General features: G+C 41.8%; 1 protein-coding gene across 1 annotated transcript in view; it reads left to right on the top strand.

Annotated features, from left to right (window-relative positions):
- The window catches only part of LOC103190324 (mucin-6-like), a 130,170-nt gene that overhangs the window by 43,296 nt on the left and 74,438 nt on the right, over positions 1-12,436 (top strand). Inside the window, exons 33-44 of the mRNA XM_042341545.1 lie at positions 4,523-4,549; positions 4,941-4,967; positions 5,492-5,515; positions 6,750-6,770; positions 7,016-7,042; positions 7,431-7,457; positions 7,987-8,010; positions 9,512-9,538; positions 9,924-9,950; positions 10,333-10,356; positions 11,930-11,950; positions 12,196-12,222. Of these exons, the coding sequence (XP_042197479.1) occupies positions 4,523-4,549; positions 4,941-4,967; positions 5,492-5,515; positions 6,750-6,770; positions 7,016-7,042; positions 7,431-7,457; positions 7,987-8,010; positions 9,512-9,538; positions 9,924-9,950; positions 10,333-10,356; positions 11,930-11,950; positions 12,196-12,222 (303 nt within the window). The remainder of the gene's footprint in view (positions 1-4,522; positions 4,550-4,940; positions 4,968-5,491; positions 5,516-6,749; positions 6,771-7,015; positions 7,043-7,430; positions 7,458-7,986; positions 8,011-9,511; positions 9,539-9,923; positions 9,951-10,332; positions 10,357-11,929; positions 11,951-12,195; positions 12,223-12,436) is intronic.

Genomic DNA, 12,436 nt, shown 5'->3' with positions numbered 1-12,436 from the left:
AAGGATGTTAAGGCATTGGAAAGGGTGCAGAGGAGATTTACAAGAATGGTACCAGGAATGAGGGATCTTGATGATGAGGAAATGCTAGAGAGGCCGGGATTATTCTCATTGGAGCAGAGACGGTTAGAGGACCTGATAGAGGTCTTCAAAATCATGAGGGGATTTGATAGGTTAGAAAGGGAAAAACTGTTTCCACTGGTGGGTGTGTGGTGACTGGAGGTCACAGATTTAAAATAGTCTCTAAAAGAAGCAGAGGGGAAGTGAGAAGGAATGTTTTCACGCAGCGAGTTGCTTGAATCTGGAATGCATTGCTGAAAGGATGGTCGAGACCAATTCGATAACAACTTTTAAAAACGCGGTGGACGGGTATTTGAGGAGGACAGGTTTGCAGGGTTATGGGGAGAGGGCTGGGAGTGGGATTGACGTTACATTGCTCTTCTCAAAGAGCCGACACAGACTCGATGGGCCAAATAACCTCTTTTTGTGCTGTACAATTCTATGATTCTATGATTCTACAATAGTAATTCAGTGTTGGGACCAGATGTGTGGTTTCCTTGTTGGTTTTCGCTTCCTGTAGTAGTGACTTTTGCTCCTTATTTCTTAGCCCCTCCCATACCTAAAATGACTGGTGAGTGAGCCCCATGTTTACTGTACTTACAGCCCAAGAAATGCATAACTTATTGACCATTGACCATATAATGTCATGGAGTTTAGTATCAAGAGTACAATTTCCAAGCTTGCAAGTGAGGAATTGAAGTATATGGTGTGGAAGATATTTATAGACTGCAAGAGGACATAGACAGCCTGGTAGAATAGGCAGACACCTGGTAGATCAAGATTAATTGCAGTAATGTGGAGAAATGCAAAATCATGCATTTTGTGAGAAAGAATGAAGGGAGGCAATGTAAATTAGATAGTATAATTTTAAAGGGGGTGAAGGAACAAAGAGACTGGGGTTTCAGGTCAGTAAATCTTTGAAGGTGAAGGACAGGTAGAAACACAAGTGCTCTGAGACTCCGTCTCCGGCATAGTGGGCGCTGTATATATCCAAGTTGTTGTTGTTAAAGAAGCATAAGGGGTACTAGCCTTAAAAAAAAGGGGCATCGAAAACAAATGTCAGGAAGTTATAATGACCTTTATAATACTGATTAGGCAATTGAGGTAAACCTCAGCTAGAGACTGTGTTCCATTCTGGGCCCCACATTTTCGGAAGGATGTCAAGGCATTGGAGGAATGCAGAGGAGATTTCCCTTGGAGCAGATGAAGTTAAGAGGAGACTCAATAGAAGCTTTAAAAATTATGAGATGATTCAATTGGGTGAAGAAAGAGAAACTATTTCCAATGGCGGGTGGTCACTGATTTAAAATGGATGTTAACAGAACCAGAGGGGAGGTCAGGAGAAATAGCTTTACAAAGCGAGTTGTTTAGATCTGGAATTCATTGCCTGAAAGATTGGTGTAAGGCAATTCAATAACAGCTTTTAAGAAAGTACAAGATATTTATTTGGGAGGACAAGTTTTCAGGGCTATGGGGATAGAGCGGGGCAGAGGTATTGATTTGGAAAGCTCTTTTAAAAAAGGAAGCACAGACACGATGGGCCGAATGACCTCCTTCTGAGCTGTATAATTCTATGATTCTATTGAAATTCAAGTGCAGACTGAAGTTGCTTGGTATAACTTTCAACTCTTGCAATACACCAACTGTTTGCGTATCACTTTTGGAGTCAGTTATTCAATTGATTTCAAATTAATTTGTTGTCACATCAAGAGTGGAATCTGTGTTTTGCCTATTTCACTGTAAATGATCTTTTCTGCCTTTTGCAGTTCACCCTCACAAGCCATTCCGTGAGTTACTTTCCAAACCCAACTGGTGCTGAATGTGTAAAACGTCATTCAAATATAGAATTCCCAGATGCGTTCGGTTGAGAATTGCATTGCAGTGTTGGGTCTGATCAGAGACTGTAAAGAATGGGATGAAATAGGAGATTGTTTGGGGTGTTGAATTGTGTGCTGGAGTCAGTGTGTGTTGTCTTGTCAGCTTTCAGCTGCTGCACCAGTGACTTTTCATTCCTCCTTTCTCAGCCAACGTTCCTGAACCATTGCCGACAGGTGAGACACCCACTTGTTATGCTTTCAGCACGCAATTGCAGGAGCAGTGAGAATGTTGTCTCAGGCTGGATATTGCATTTGAATGTTTGAATCAATCAGTAATTCTGCACGATGAAGGTGAATGTGAGTGGGGTTTGTGCTTCTGAATCTCCCCTCGGATACATTCCGTTTGCAGAAGACATGTGATCATCTGGAATCCACTGAACATGTGATTGTCTGTTCACATGTTCTATTGATGTTGTTGTACAGGTGTCATCCCCATCAGGGACTGGGGTTTATGATCTAAATTTGGTATGAACTGTTTAATTTGTGATATTCTACAATAACCAGTCATTTCTTCACTCTTCCCATCGAACTAATATTTGGTTGTGTTTTCCAGGGAGACCATCACTCACGTACCTGCAAGTGAAACCGTTTAATATCTGCTTGATGAGCTCAACGTTGCCGCCTTAAAATAGGTTGAAATTGATTAGCAAAGGAGAGAGCAGCACCACCTTGTATTTGGCTCAGTTGAAGCTTGATATTGAAAGTGTTGGACTGGAGCCAGCAATCACACACGGCATGATGGCCTGGGGTGCAGTTTGGGATGTTTGAATCAGTGCTGGGATCAGATGTGGGTTTTTCTTGTCGGCTTTCACTTCCAATCATTAAGAATGTGCTTGGCAAAAGAAGACCATGGTCCATCTATTTCACCTGCCACCATCCTGGCAGTCGCTTGACATGTCCGTCTCCAAACGTTATCCTAAATCCCGAGATATTATTTTCTGGCAGTAATCTATGTAATTTGTTCTTGATAGAAACAACATTTTCTGCATTTACTGTCTCCTTATCTATTCCCTTCAGAATCTTAAAGACCATAATCATATTAGTGCCCCTCAACCTTCTCTTCTCCAGTGTGAACATGCCCAGTTTATCTAATCACTACTCATAGTCCAGACCCTCCATCCCCTGAATCATGTTGGTTGCTCTCCTCTGTATCTTCTCAAACGCTGCAATATCCTTTCTATATACGGTGACCAGAACTGGAAACAGTAATCCAAATGCTGTCGCACCAGTGATTTGTAAAGTATTTGGATTACCTATGTTTCGGCTCAACATTGCCTTTTAATAAGCCCGGGATCCAGTTTGGCTTACTCTCTTCTACCAAGTATTTTTGGGAAAGCTTCAAATTTTTCATCAAATCAGGATCCCAAGGTCCTTTTCATTTTCCGTACAGATTATTTACTACCTATTAAATAATAGTCCCTAACTAGATTTTTTGTTCCCATGTGAAGCACATTTCATTTCTCGATATTAAATTTCATCTGCCATAGATCTGCCCACTTCGTAAGAATGCTCAAATCTTCCTGTAACCTGTCCTGTTCCTCTTTGCAGTCTACCTCCTTCGATAGCTTTGTATACGCAAAATCAAGAACAATCTGCCTACAAATCAAGTAGTAAATTAATTTGGCATGATCTGCCCTTCATAAACCTATATTGACTATCTTTATCATTTTATTACTGACCAGGTGCTCCATGATCTTATTTTTAATAAGAATCTCCATCAGTTTATCAAATGCAGGGATTTTTACTCCTCCATAACTCTAGAAATCCTTCCCTATCTTACCAGTAGACACATTTTCAAACCCAATCAATTTCATGTAAGTTAATATCTCCAACTGCGATGTTGGTCCCTTGCTAATCATCTTCCTGATCTCATCCCACAGTTCCAGTCAAGGTTATGACCCTGGTCTGGAGGTCTTTAGCAAACCCTCAATAATAGTGACAGCCTCTGTTGCAATCTATTAATTCTACCGAAAGTGATTCTGTGGCTGCCCATCCTGAACGATGAAGGTGAATGTCATGGGGTTTACTGTACATCCCAGGAAATGCAGAAAGTATCTATCATCTTACTGAGATTCACATGCAGAATGAAGTTGCTTGGTCTAAATTTCAACAAAATACACCGACTGTTTGCGTATCACCTTTGGAGTTTGCGATGGTTCTCACCCCTGTTGTAACAAATCAATTTTATTTATGCAAAGTGTACTGGGTGGCCTCTGTTTCAGCTCTTTCTCTGTCAGTGCAAATCCCGACTCTTGTGGAAATTTCACTAATTAGAGCAACGTGCCGACAGGTATTCTCAATTGCCTCCTGCTCTTGCTATTGAGATGCCCTCATTATAGCCATATTGCACTACCAGGCCTATAATTCCAGTGACTAACTGCTTGTGAGTAAATCCCCACCTCTATCTGTAGAATATTACAGCAACAAATATGCTTTTTAGAAGAAATAACACATGCTTATTAACCCTAAAGACCCTCAGTCTACTTACTGTGCAGTGTTTGGGGTTGGATTGTGTGCTGCAGTCAGCGTGTGTTTGTCTTGTCAGTTTCAGTTGCTCCACCAGTGATTTTTCTCTCCTCCTTTCTCAGCCAACTTTCCTGGACGACGGCCGACAGGTGAGACACACAGCACTTGTTACACTTTGAGCTCAGCAATTGTAGGAGCAGTGAGAATGTTGTCTCAGGGCTGGATATTGCATTTGAATGTTTGAATCAATCAGTAATTCTGCACGATGAAGGTGAATGTGTGTGGAGTTTGTGCTTCTGAATTCTCCCCTCGGATACATTTCCGTTTACAGAAGACATGTGATCATCTGGAATCCACTGAACATGTGATTGTTCTGTTCACATGTTCTATTTGACGTGAGTTTGCACAGGTGTCGTTCCCATCAGGGACTGGGTTTATGTTCTCTACATTGTTGTGAACTGCTTCATTCTTTATATTCTCCAATACCCAGCCATTGAATTTGCTCTTCCCGTCTGACTAACATTTGTTTGTGTTTTCTAGAGAGACCTTGGATTTTCCGCCCTGCAAGTGAGTAGCTTTTTCGCATCTGCTTCATACATCTCAAGTTTCAGCCTTAGATTGCCCTTGATATTGAGTAGCAAAGGAGAGAGCAGCACCACCTCGTATTTGCCTCAGATAAAGCTTGATATTGAGGTCAAAACGCAAAATACTGCAGATGCTGGAAATCTGAATACAACAACAGAAGTCGTTGGGAACACTCAGCAGGTCAGGCAGCATCTACGGAGTAAGGAAAGTGAATCAACGTTTCTGGTCCGTGACCCTTCGTCAGAACTAAAAAGATTTGTCGAAGGATTGTGGAACCGAAACCTTGACTCACTTTCCTTTCTCCATAGATACTGCCTGAGTTGCTGAGTGTTCCCAGTGACTTCTGTTGTTGATATTGAGGTGTTAGACTGGAGCCGGCAATCACACACGGCATGATGGACTGGGGGGTAGTTTGTGATATTTGAATCGAGTGCTGGGATCAGATGTGTGATTTCCTTGTCGGTTTCCACTTGCTGTAGTAGTAACTTTGCTCCTTATTTTCTCAGCCCCTCCAACACCTAAAACAACTGGTGAGTGAGCCCATGTTTACTATGCTAACACCCCAGGAAATGCAGAATATGTTGACATTTGTACATATAAATGACATGGACTTGGGTATAGAGAGTAACATTTTCAAGCTTGCAGGTAATGCTCAGCTAAGAAGAGTAGCAAATTTTATGGAGGACTGTAGAAGACTGAAGGAGGACATTGTAAGATGGGCAGACATGTGGCAGATGAAGATTAATTCCAATAATGTGGACAAAACGCAAAATAATGCATTTTGGGAGGAAGAATTAGAAGAGGCATTGTAAACAAGTTGGTAGAATCTAAAAGGGACTGAAGGAAGAAAGACACTTGTGGCTTCATTTCAGTAAATCTTCGAAGGTGGCAGGATAGTCAGATAAAGCTGATAAGAAAGCATAGGGGTCACCAGCATTTATAAATAGGGGCAAAGAATACAAAATCCGGAAGTTATGATGAACCTTTATAGAACACTGGTTTACCAAATGAGGCAAACCTCAGCTAGAGATGGTATTGATTTCTGGGCACCAGACTTTTGGAGGATGTCTAGGGGTTAGGTGGTGCTCAGAGGAGATTTTCCAGGGTGGTAACAGGAATGAGAGACTTCAGTTATCTGGACAGGCTGGAGACGCTAGGATTATTCTCCTTGGAGCAGAGGATGTGAAGAGGAGATGAAATAGAAGTTTCTAAAATTCTGAGAGGATTTGATAGCTTGAAGGAGGAGAAACTATTTGCACTGACAGTTGGTTCAGTAATCAAAGGGAACAGTATCTCAATAGTTGTTGAAAGAAACAGAGGGGAGGTGAGCAGAAAGTGTTTTCACAAATCGAGTTGGTTGCATCTGGAATGCATTGCCTGAAAGGGTAGTGCAAGCCAATTCGATAACAACTTTTAAGACAGATATAGATAATTATTAGGGAGGACAAGATTGGACGGCTGTGTGTATAGAGTTAGGTATTGGAATTGATTTTGATAGCCCTTTTCAAAAAGACGGCAGAGACACGATGAGCCGAATGTCCTCCTTCTGTGTTGCATAATTCTATATTTCTATCACCTTATTGAGATTCATGTGCAGAATGAAGTTGCTTGGTTAAAATTTGATTTTTTACAACACTCCGACTGTTTGAATATCACTCGTGGAGTCAGCTATTCAATTAATTTCAAGTTAATTTGTTATCACATCAAGTGCGGAATCTGTGTTTTGCCTATTTCACTGGAAATGATCTTTTCTGCCTTTTGCAGTTCACCCTCACAAGCCATTCCGTGAGTCATTTGTTACTTTCCAAACGCAACTTGTGCTGAATGTGTAAAACGTCATTCAAATATAGAATTCCCAGTTGCCTGAGGCTGAGAATTGGATTGTAGTTTTGGCTCTGATCAGAGACTGTAAAGAACGGCATGAAATAGGAGATTGTTTGGGTTGTTGAATTGTGTGGTGGAGTCAGTGTGTGTTTGTCTTGTCAGCTTTCAGCTGCTCCAGCTGTGATTTTTCTCTCCTCCTTTCTCAGCCAACTTTCCTGGACGACGGCCGCCAGGTGAGACACACACTTGTAATACTTTGAGCACAGCAATTGCAGGAGTAGTGAGAATGTTGTCTCAGGGCCGGATTTTGCATTTGAATGTTTGAATCAATCAGTAATTCTGCACGAAGAAGGTGAATGTGAGTGGGGTTTGTGCTTCTGAATTCTCCCCTCGGATACATTTCAGTTTGCAGAAGACATGTGATCATCTGGAATCCACTGAACATGTGATTGTTCTGTTCACATGTTCTAATTAATGTGTGTTTGCACAGGTGTCATTCCCATCAGGGACTGGGTTTATGATCTCCACATTGTTGTGAACTGCTTCACTCTTTATATTCTCCAACAACCAGCCATTGAATTTGCTCTTCCCGTCTGGCTAACATTTGGTTGTGTTTTCTAGAGAGACCTTGGATTTACACCCCTGCAAGTGAGTTGCTTTTTCGCATCTGCTTAATACCCCTCAAATTTCAGCCTTAAAATGGCCCTTGATATTGAGTAGCAAATGAGAGAGCAGCACCACCTCGTATTTGCCTCAGATAAAGCTTGATATTGAGTTTAAAACGCAAAATACTGCAGATGCTGGAAATCTGAATACAAAAACAGAAGTCGCTGGGAACACTCAGCAGGTCAGGCAGCATCTACGGAGTAAGGAAAGTGAGTCAACATTCTGGTCCATGACCCTTCGTCAGAACTGAAAAGATTTGATGAAGGATTGTGGCAGCAAAACATTGACTCACTTTCCTTTCTCCATAGATAGTGCCTGAGCTGCTAAGTGTTCCCAGTGACTTCTGTTGTTGATATTGAGGTGTTAGACTGGAGCCGGCAATCACACACGGCATGATGGACTGGGGGGTAGTTTGTGATGTTTGAATTGAGTGCTGAGATCAGATGTGTGTTTTCCTTGTCGGCTTCCACTTGCTGTAGAAGTGACCTTTCTTACTTTCTTACTTTCTCAGCCCCTCCAACACCTAAAACAACTGGTGAGTGAGCCCCATGTTTACTTTACTTACAGCCCAGGAAATGCAGAATGTATTTCTATTGGCCATATAATTGTCATGGATTGGGTATAGGGAGTAGAATTTCCAAGTATACAGATGATGATAAGCTAAGAAGAAGAATATATGATACGGAGGACAGTTGCAGACTGCAGGAGGACATAGTTGTAATATGGGCAGACACGTGGCAGGTGAAGTTTAATTCCAGTAAAGTGGACAGAATGCAAAGTAATGTGTTTTGGGAGGAAGAATCAGGAGAGGCTATGTAAACAAGATGGTAGAATCTTAAAGCGGCTGAAGGAACACAGAGTCCTGTGCGTTCATTTCAGTACGTTTTTGAAGGTGGCAGCACAGGTAGATAAAGCTGTGAAAAAAGCATTTGTGACACCCGGCTTCATAAATAGGGGCAAAGAATACAAAAATCAGAAAGCTATGATGAAACTTTATTAAACACTGGTTAGCCAAATGAGGCAAACCTCAGCTGGAGACTGTATTGAATTCTGGCCACCACATTTTCGGAAGGATGTCAAGGCATTGGAGGAGTGCAGAGGAGATTTCCCAGGATAGTACCAGGAAAGAAAACTTCAGTTATCAGGACAGGCTGGAGACGCGAGGATTATTTTCACTGAAGCAGAGGAGTTTAAGAGCAGACTAAATAGAAGTTTCTAAAATTCTTAGGAGATTCGATAGGGTGAAGAAGGAGAAACTATTTGAACTGGTGGGTGGCTCTGTAACCAGAGGGCACCGTTTCAAAGTAGTTGTCAAAAGAAACAGAGGGGAGGTGAGCAGAAAGCGTTTTCACAAAGTGAGTTGGTTGGTTCAGGAATGCATTGCCTGAAAGCGTGGTGGAAGCCAATTTGATAACAATTTTTAATACAGATACAGATAATTATTTGAGGAGGACAAAGTTGGACGGCTGTGGGTGTGGATTAGGGGAGTGTTATTGATTGGGGCAGCTCTTTTCAAACAGCCGGCACAGACACGGTGAGCCATATGGCCTCTTCTGTGCTGTATAATTCTATATTTCTATGATCTTATTGAGATTCACGTGCAGACTGAAGTTGCTTGGTCTAAATTTCAACTCTTGCAATACACAGAGTGTTTGAGTTTCAATTTTGGAGTCATAATTCAATTCATTTCAAATTAATTTGTTGTCACATCAAGTGCGGAATCGTTGTTTTGCCTATTTCACTGTAAGTGATCTTTTCTGCCTTTTGCAGTTCACCCTCACAAGCCATTCCGTGAGGCATTTGTTGCTTTCCAAACCCAACTTGTGCTGAATGTGTAAAACGTCATTCAAATATAGAATTCCCAGTTGCCTGAAGCTGAGAATTGGATTGCAGTGTTGGGTCTGATCAGAGACTGTAAAGTACGGCATGAAATAGGAGATTGTTTGGGGTGTTGAATTGTGTGCTGGAGTCAGTGTGTGTTTGTCTTGTCAGCTTTCAGCTGCTCCACCAGTGACTTTTCTTTCCTCCTTTCTCAGCCAACTTTCCTGGACGATGGCCGACAGGTGAGACACACACTTGTTATACTTTCAGCACAGCAATTGCAGGAGCAGTGAGAATGTTGTCTCAGGGCCGGATATTGCATTTGAATGTTTGAATCAATCAGTAATTCTGCACGATGAAGGTGAATGTGAGTGGGGTTTGTGCTTCTGAATTCTCCCCTCGGATACATTTCCGTTTGCAGAAGACATATCATCTGGAATCCACTGAACATGTGATGATTCTGCTCGCATGTTCTATTTGATGTGTGTTTGCACAGCTGTCATTCCCATCAGGGACTGGGTTTATGTTCTCTACATTTTTGTGAACTGCTTCATTCTTTATATTCTCCAATAACCAGCCATTGAATTTGCTCTTCCGGTCTGACTAATGTTTGGTTGTGTTTTCCAGAGAGACCTTGGATTTTCCGCCCTGCAAGTGAGTTGTTTTTTCGTATCTGCTTCACACATCACAAATTTCAGCCTTAAAATGGCCGTGATATTGAGTAGCAAAGGAGAGAGCAGCACCACCTCGTATTTGCCTCAGATAAAGCTTGATATTGAGGTCAATACGCAAAATACTGCAGATGCTGGAAATCTGACAACGCAAACAGAAGTCTCTGGGAACACTCAGCAGGTCAGGCAGCATCTACGGAGTAAGGAAAAAGAGTCAACGTTTCTGGTCCATGACCCTCCGTCAGAACTGAAAAGATTTGTGTAGTTTGTGATGTTTGAATTTCGGACTCGGATCAGATGTGTGTTTTCCTTGTCGGCTTCCACTTGCTGTAGTAATGACCTTTCTTCCTTTCTTACTTTCTCAGCCCCTCCAACACCTAAAACAACTGGTGAGTGAGCCCCATGTTTACTTTACTTACAGCCCAGGAAATGCAGAATGCATTGACTATTGGCCCTATAAATGTCATGGACTTGGGTATAGGGAGTAGAATTTCCCAGCTTACAGATAATCCTAAGCTAAGAAGAGGAGAAAATTTTGTGGAGCATGATAGCAGACTGCAGGCGGCCATAGAAATAATTGTAAGATGGGCAGATACGTGGCAGATAGTTTAATTCCAATAATATGGACAAAATGCAATGTCAATGTGTTTTGGAAGGAAGAATAAGAAGAGGCAATGTAATAATAATCAATAATATTAATCCTTGCATTTGATACAGCGCTTTTCACGTCGTAAGGACGTCCCAAAACGCTTCACAGAATACACTGTATAGTGAATTGACTGTATATTTGTGTGCGAACGCGGCAGCCAATTGCGCACAGCAATGTCCCACAAACAGTCGTAGATTGAAAAGGACCAATTTATTATTGTTTTTGTTTTGGCGGGATTATTATTATAATAATTATAATAATTATTATTATAAGGAAACTTGCCCAAGGTTTCGCCGTGCCTGGAAGTGAACTCAGGTCTCTCGGTTGCAAAGCGAGTGGTCTAACCACTGAGCTACAGGACTTCACAATGTAAACAGGACAGTTGAATCTTAAAGGGGTTGAAGGAACACAGAGACCTGGGGCTTCACATAAATCTTTGAACGTAGCAGGACAGGAAGATAAAGCTGTTAAAAAAGCAAAGGGGTTACTAGGCTTTATAAATCGGGGCAAAGAATACAAAAGTCAGGAATTATGATGAACCTTTAGAGAACATTGGTTTGGCAAATGAGGCAAACCTCAGCTAGAGACGGTATTGATTTCTGGGCATCACACTTTTGGAGGATTTCTAGGGGTTAGGTGGGGCTCAGAGGAGATTTTCCAGGATGGTAACAGGAATGAGAGACTTCAGTTCCCAGGACAGGCTGGAGACGCTAGGATTATTCTTCTTGGAGCAGAAGATATGAAGAGGAGATGAAATAGAAGCTTTTAAAATTCTGAGAGGATTTTATAGGGTGGAGAAGGAGAAACTATTTGCACTGGTGGGTTGCTCTGTAACCAGAGGGCACCGTTTCAAAGCAGTTGTCAAAAGAAACAGAGGGGAGGTGAGCAGAAAGTGTTTTCACAAAGCGAGTTGGTTGGTTCAGGAATGCATTGACTGAAAGGGTGGTGGAAGCCAATTCGATGACAACTTTTAAGAGAGATGTAGATAATTATTTGAGAAGGACAAAGTTGAATGGCTGTGGGGGTAGAGTGGGGGAGTGTTATTGATTGGGGCAGCTCTTTTCAAAAAGCCGGGACAGACACGATGAGCCATATGGCCTCCTTCTGTGCTGTATAATTCTGTATTTCTATGATCGTATTGAGATTCATGTGCAGAATGAAGTTGCTTGGTCAACTCTTGCAATACACAGAGTGTTTGAGTCTCAATTTTGGAGTCATAATTCAATTCATTTCAAATTAATTTGTTGTCACATCAAGTGCGGAATCGTTGTTTTGTGTATTTCACTGTAACTTATCTTTTCTGCCTTTTGCAGTTCACCCTCACAAGCCATTCCGTGAGGCATTTGTTGCTTTCCAAACCCAACTTGTGCTGAATGTGTAAAACGTCATTCAAATATAGAATTCCCAGTTGCCTGAAGCTGAGAATTGGATTGCAGTGTTGGGTCTGATCAGAGACTGTAAAGAACGGCATGAAATAGGAGATTGTTTGGGGTGTTGAATTGTGTGCTGGAGTCAGTGTGTGTTTGTCTTGTCAGCTTTCAGCTGCTCCACCAGTGACTTTTCTTTCCTCCTTTCTCAGCCAACTTTCCTGGACGATGGCCGACAGGTGAGACACAAACTTGTTATACTTTCAGCACAGCAATTGCAGGAGCAGTGAGAATGTTGTCTCAGGGCTGGATATTGCATTTGAATGTTTGAATCAATCAGTAATTCTGCACGATGAAGGTGAATGTGAGTGGGGTTTGTGCTTCTGAATTCTCCCCTCGGATACATTTCCGTTTGCAGAAGACATGTGATCATCTGGAATCCACTGAACATGT

Source organism: Callorhinchus milii, unplaced genomic scaffold, assembly GCF_018977255.1.
Source record: "Callorhinchus milii isolate IMCB2004 unplaced genomic scaffold, IMCB_Cmil_1.0 Scaffold17, whole genome shotgun sequence".
Taxonomy (NCBI): Eukaryota; Metazoa; Chordata; class Chondrichthyes; order Chimaeriformes; family Callorhinchidae; genus Callorhinchus; species Callorhinchus milii.
Note: the sequence above shows the minus strand (reverse complement) of the source record. Positions and strands in the feature narration are given on the sequence as shown.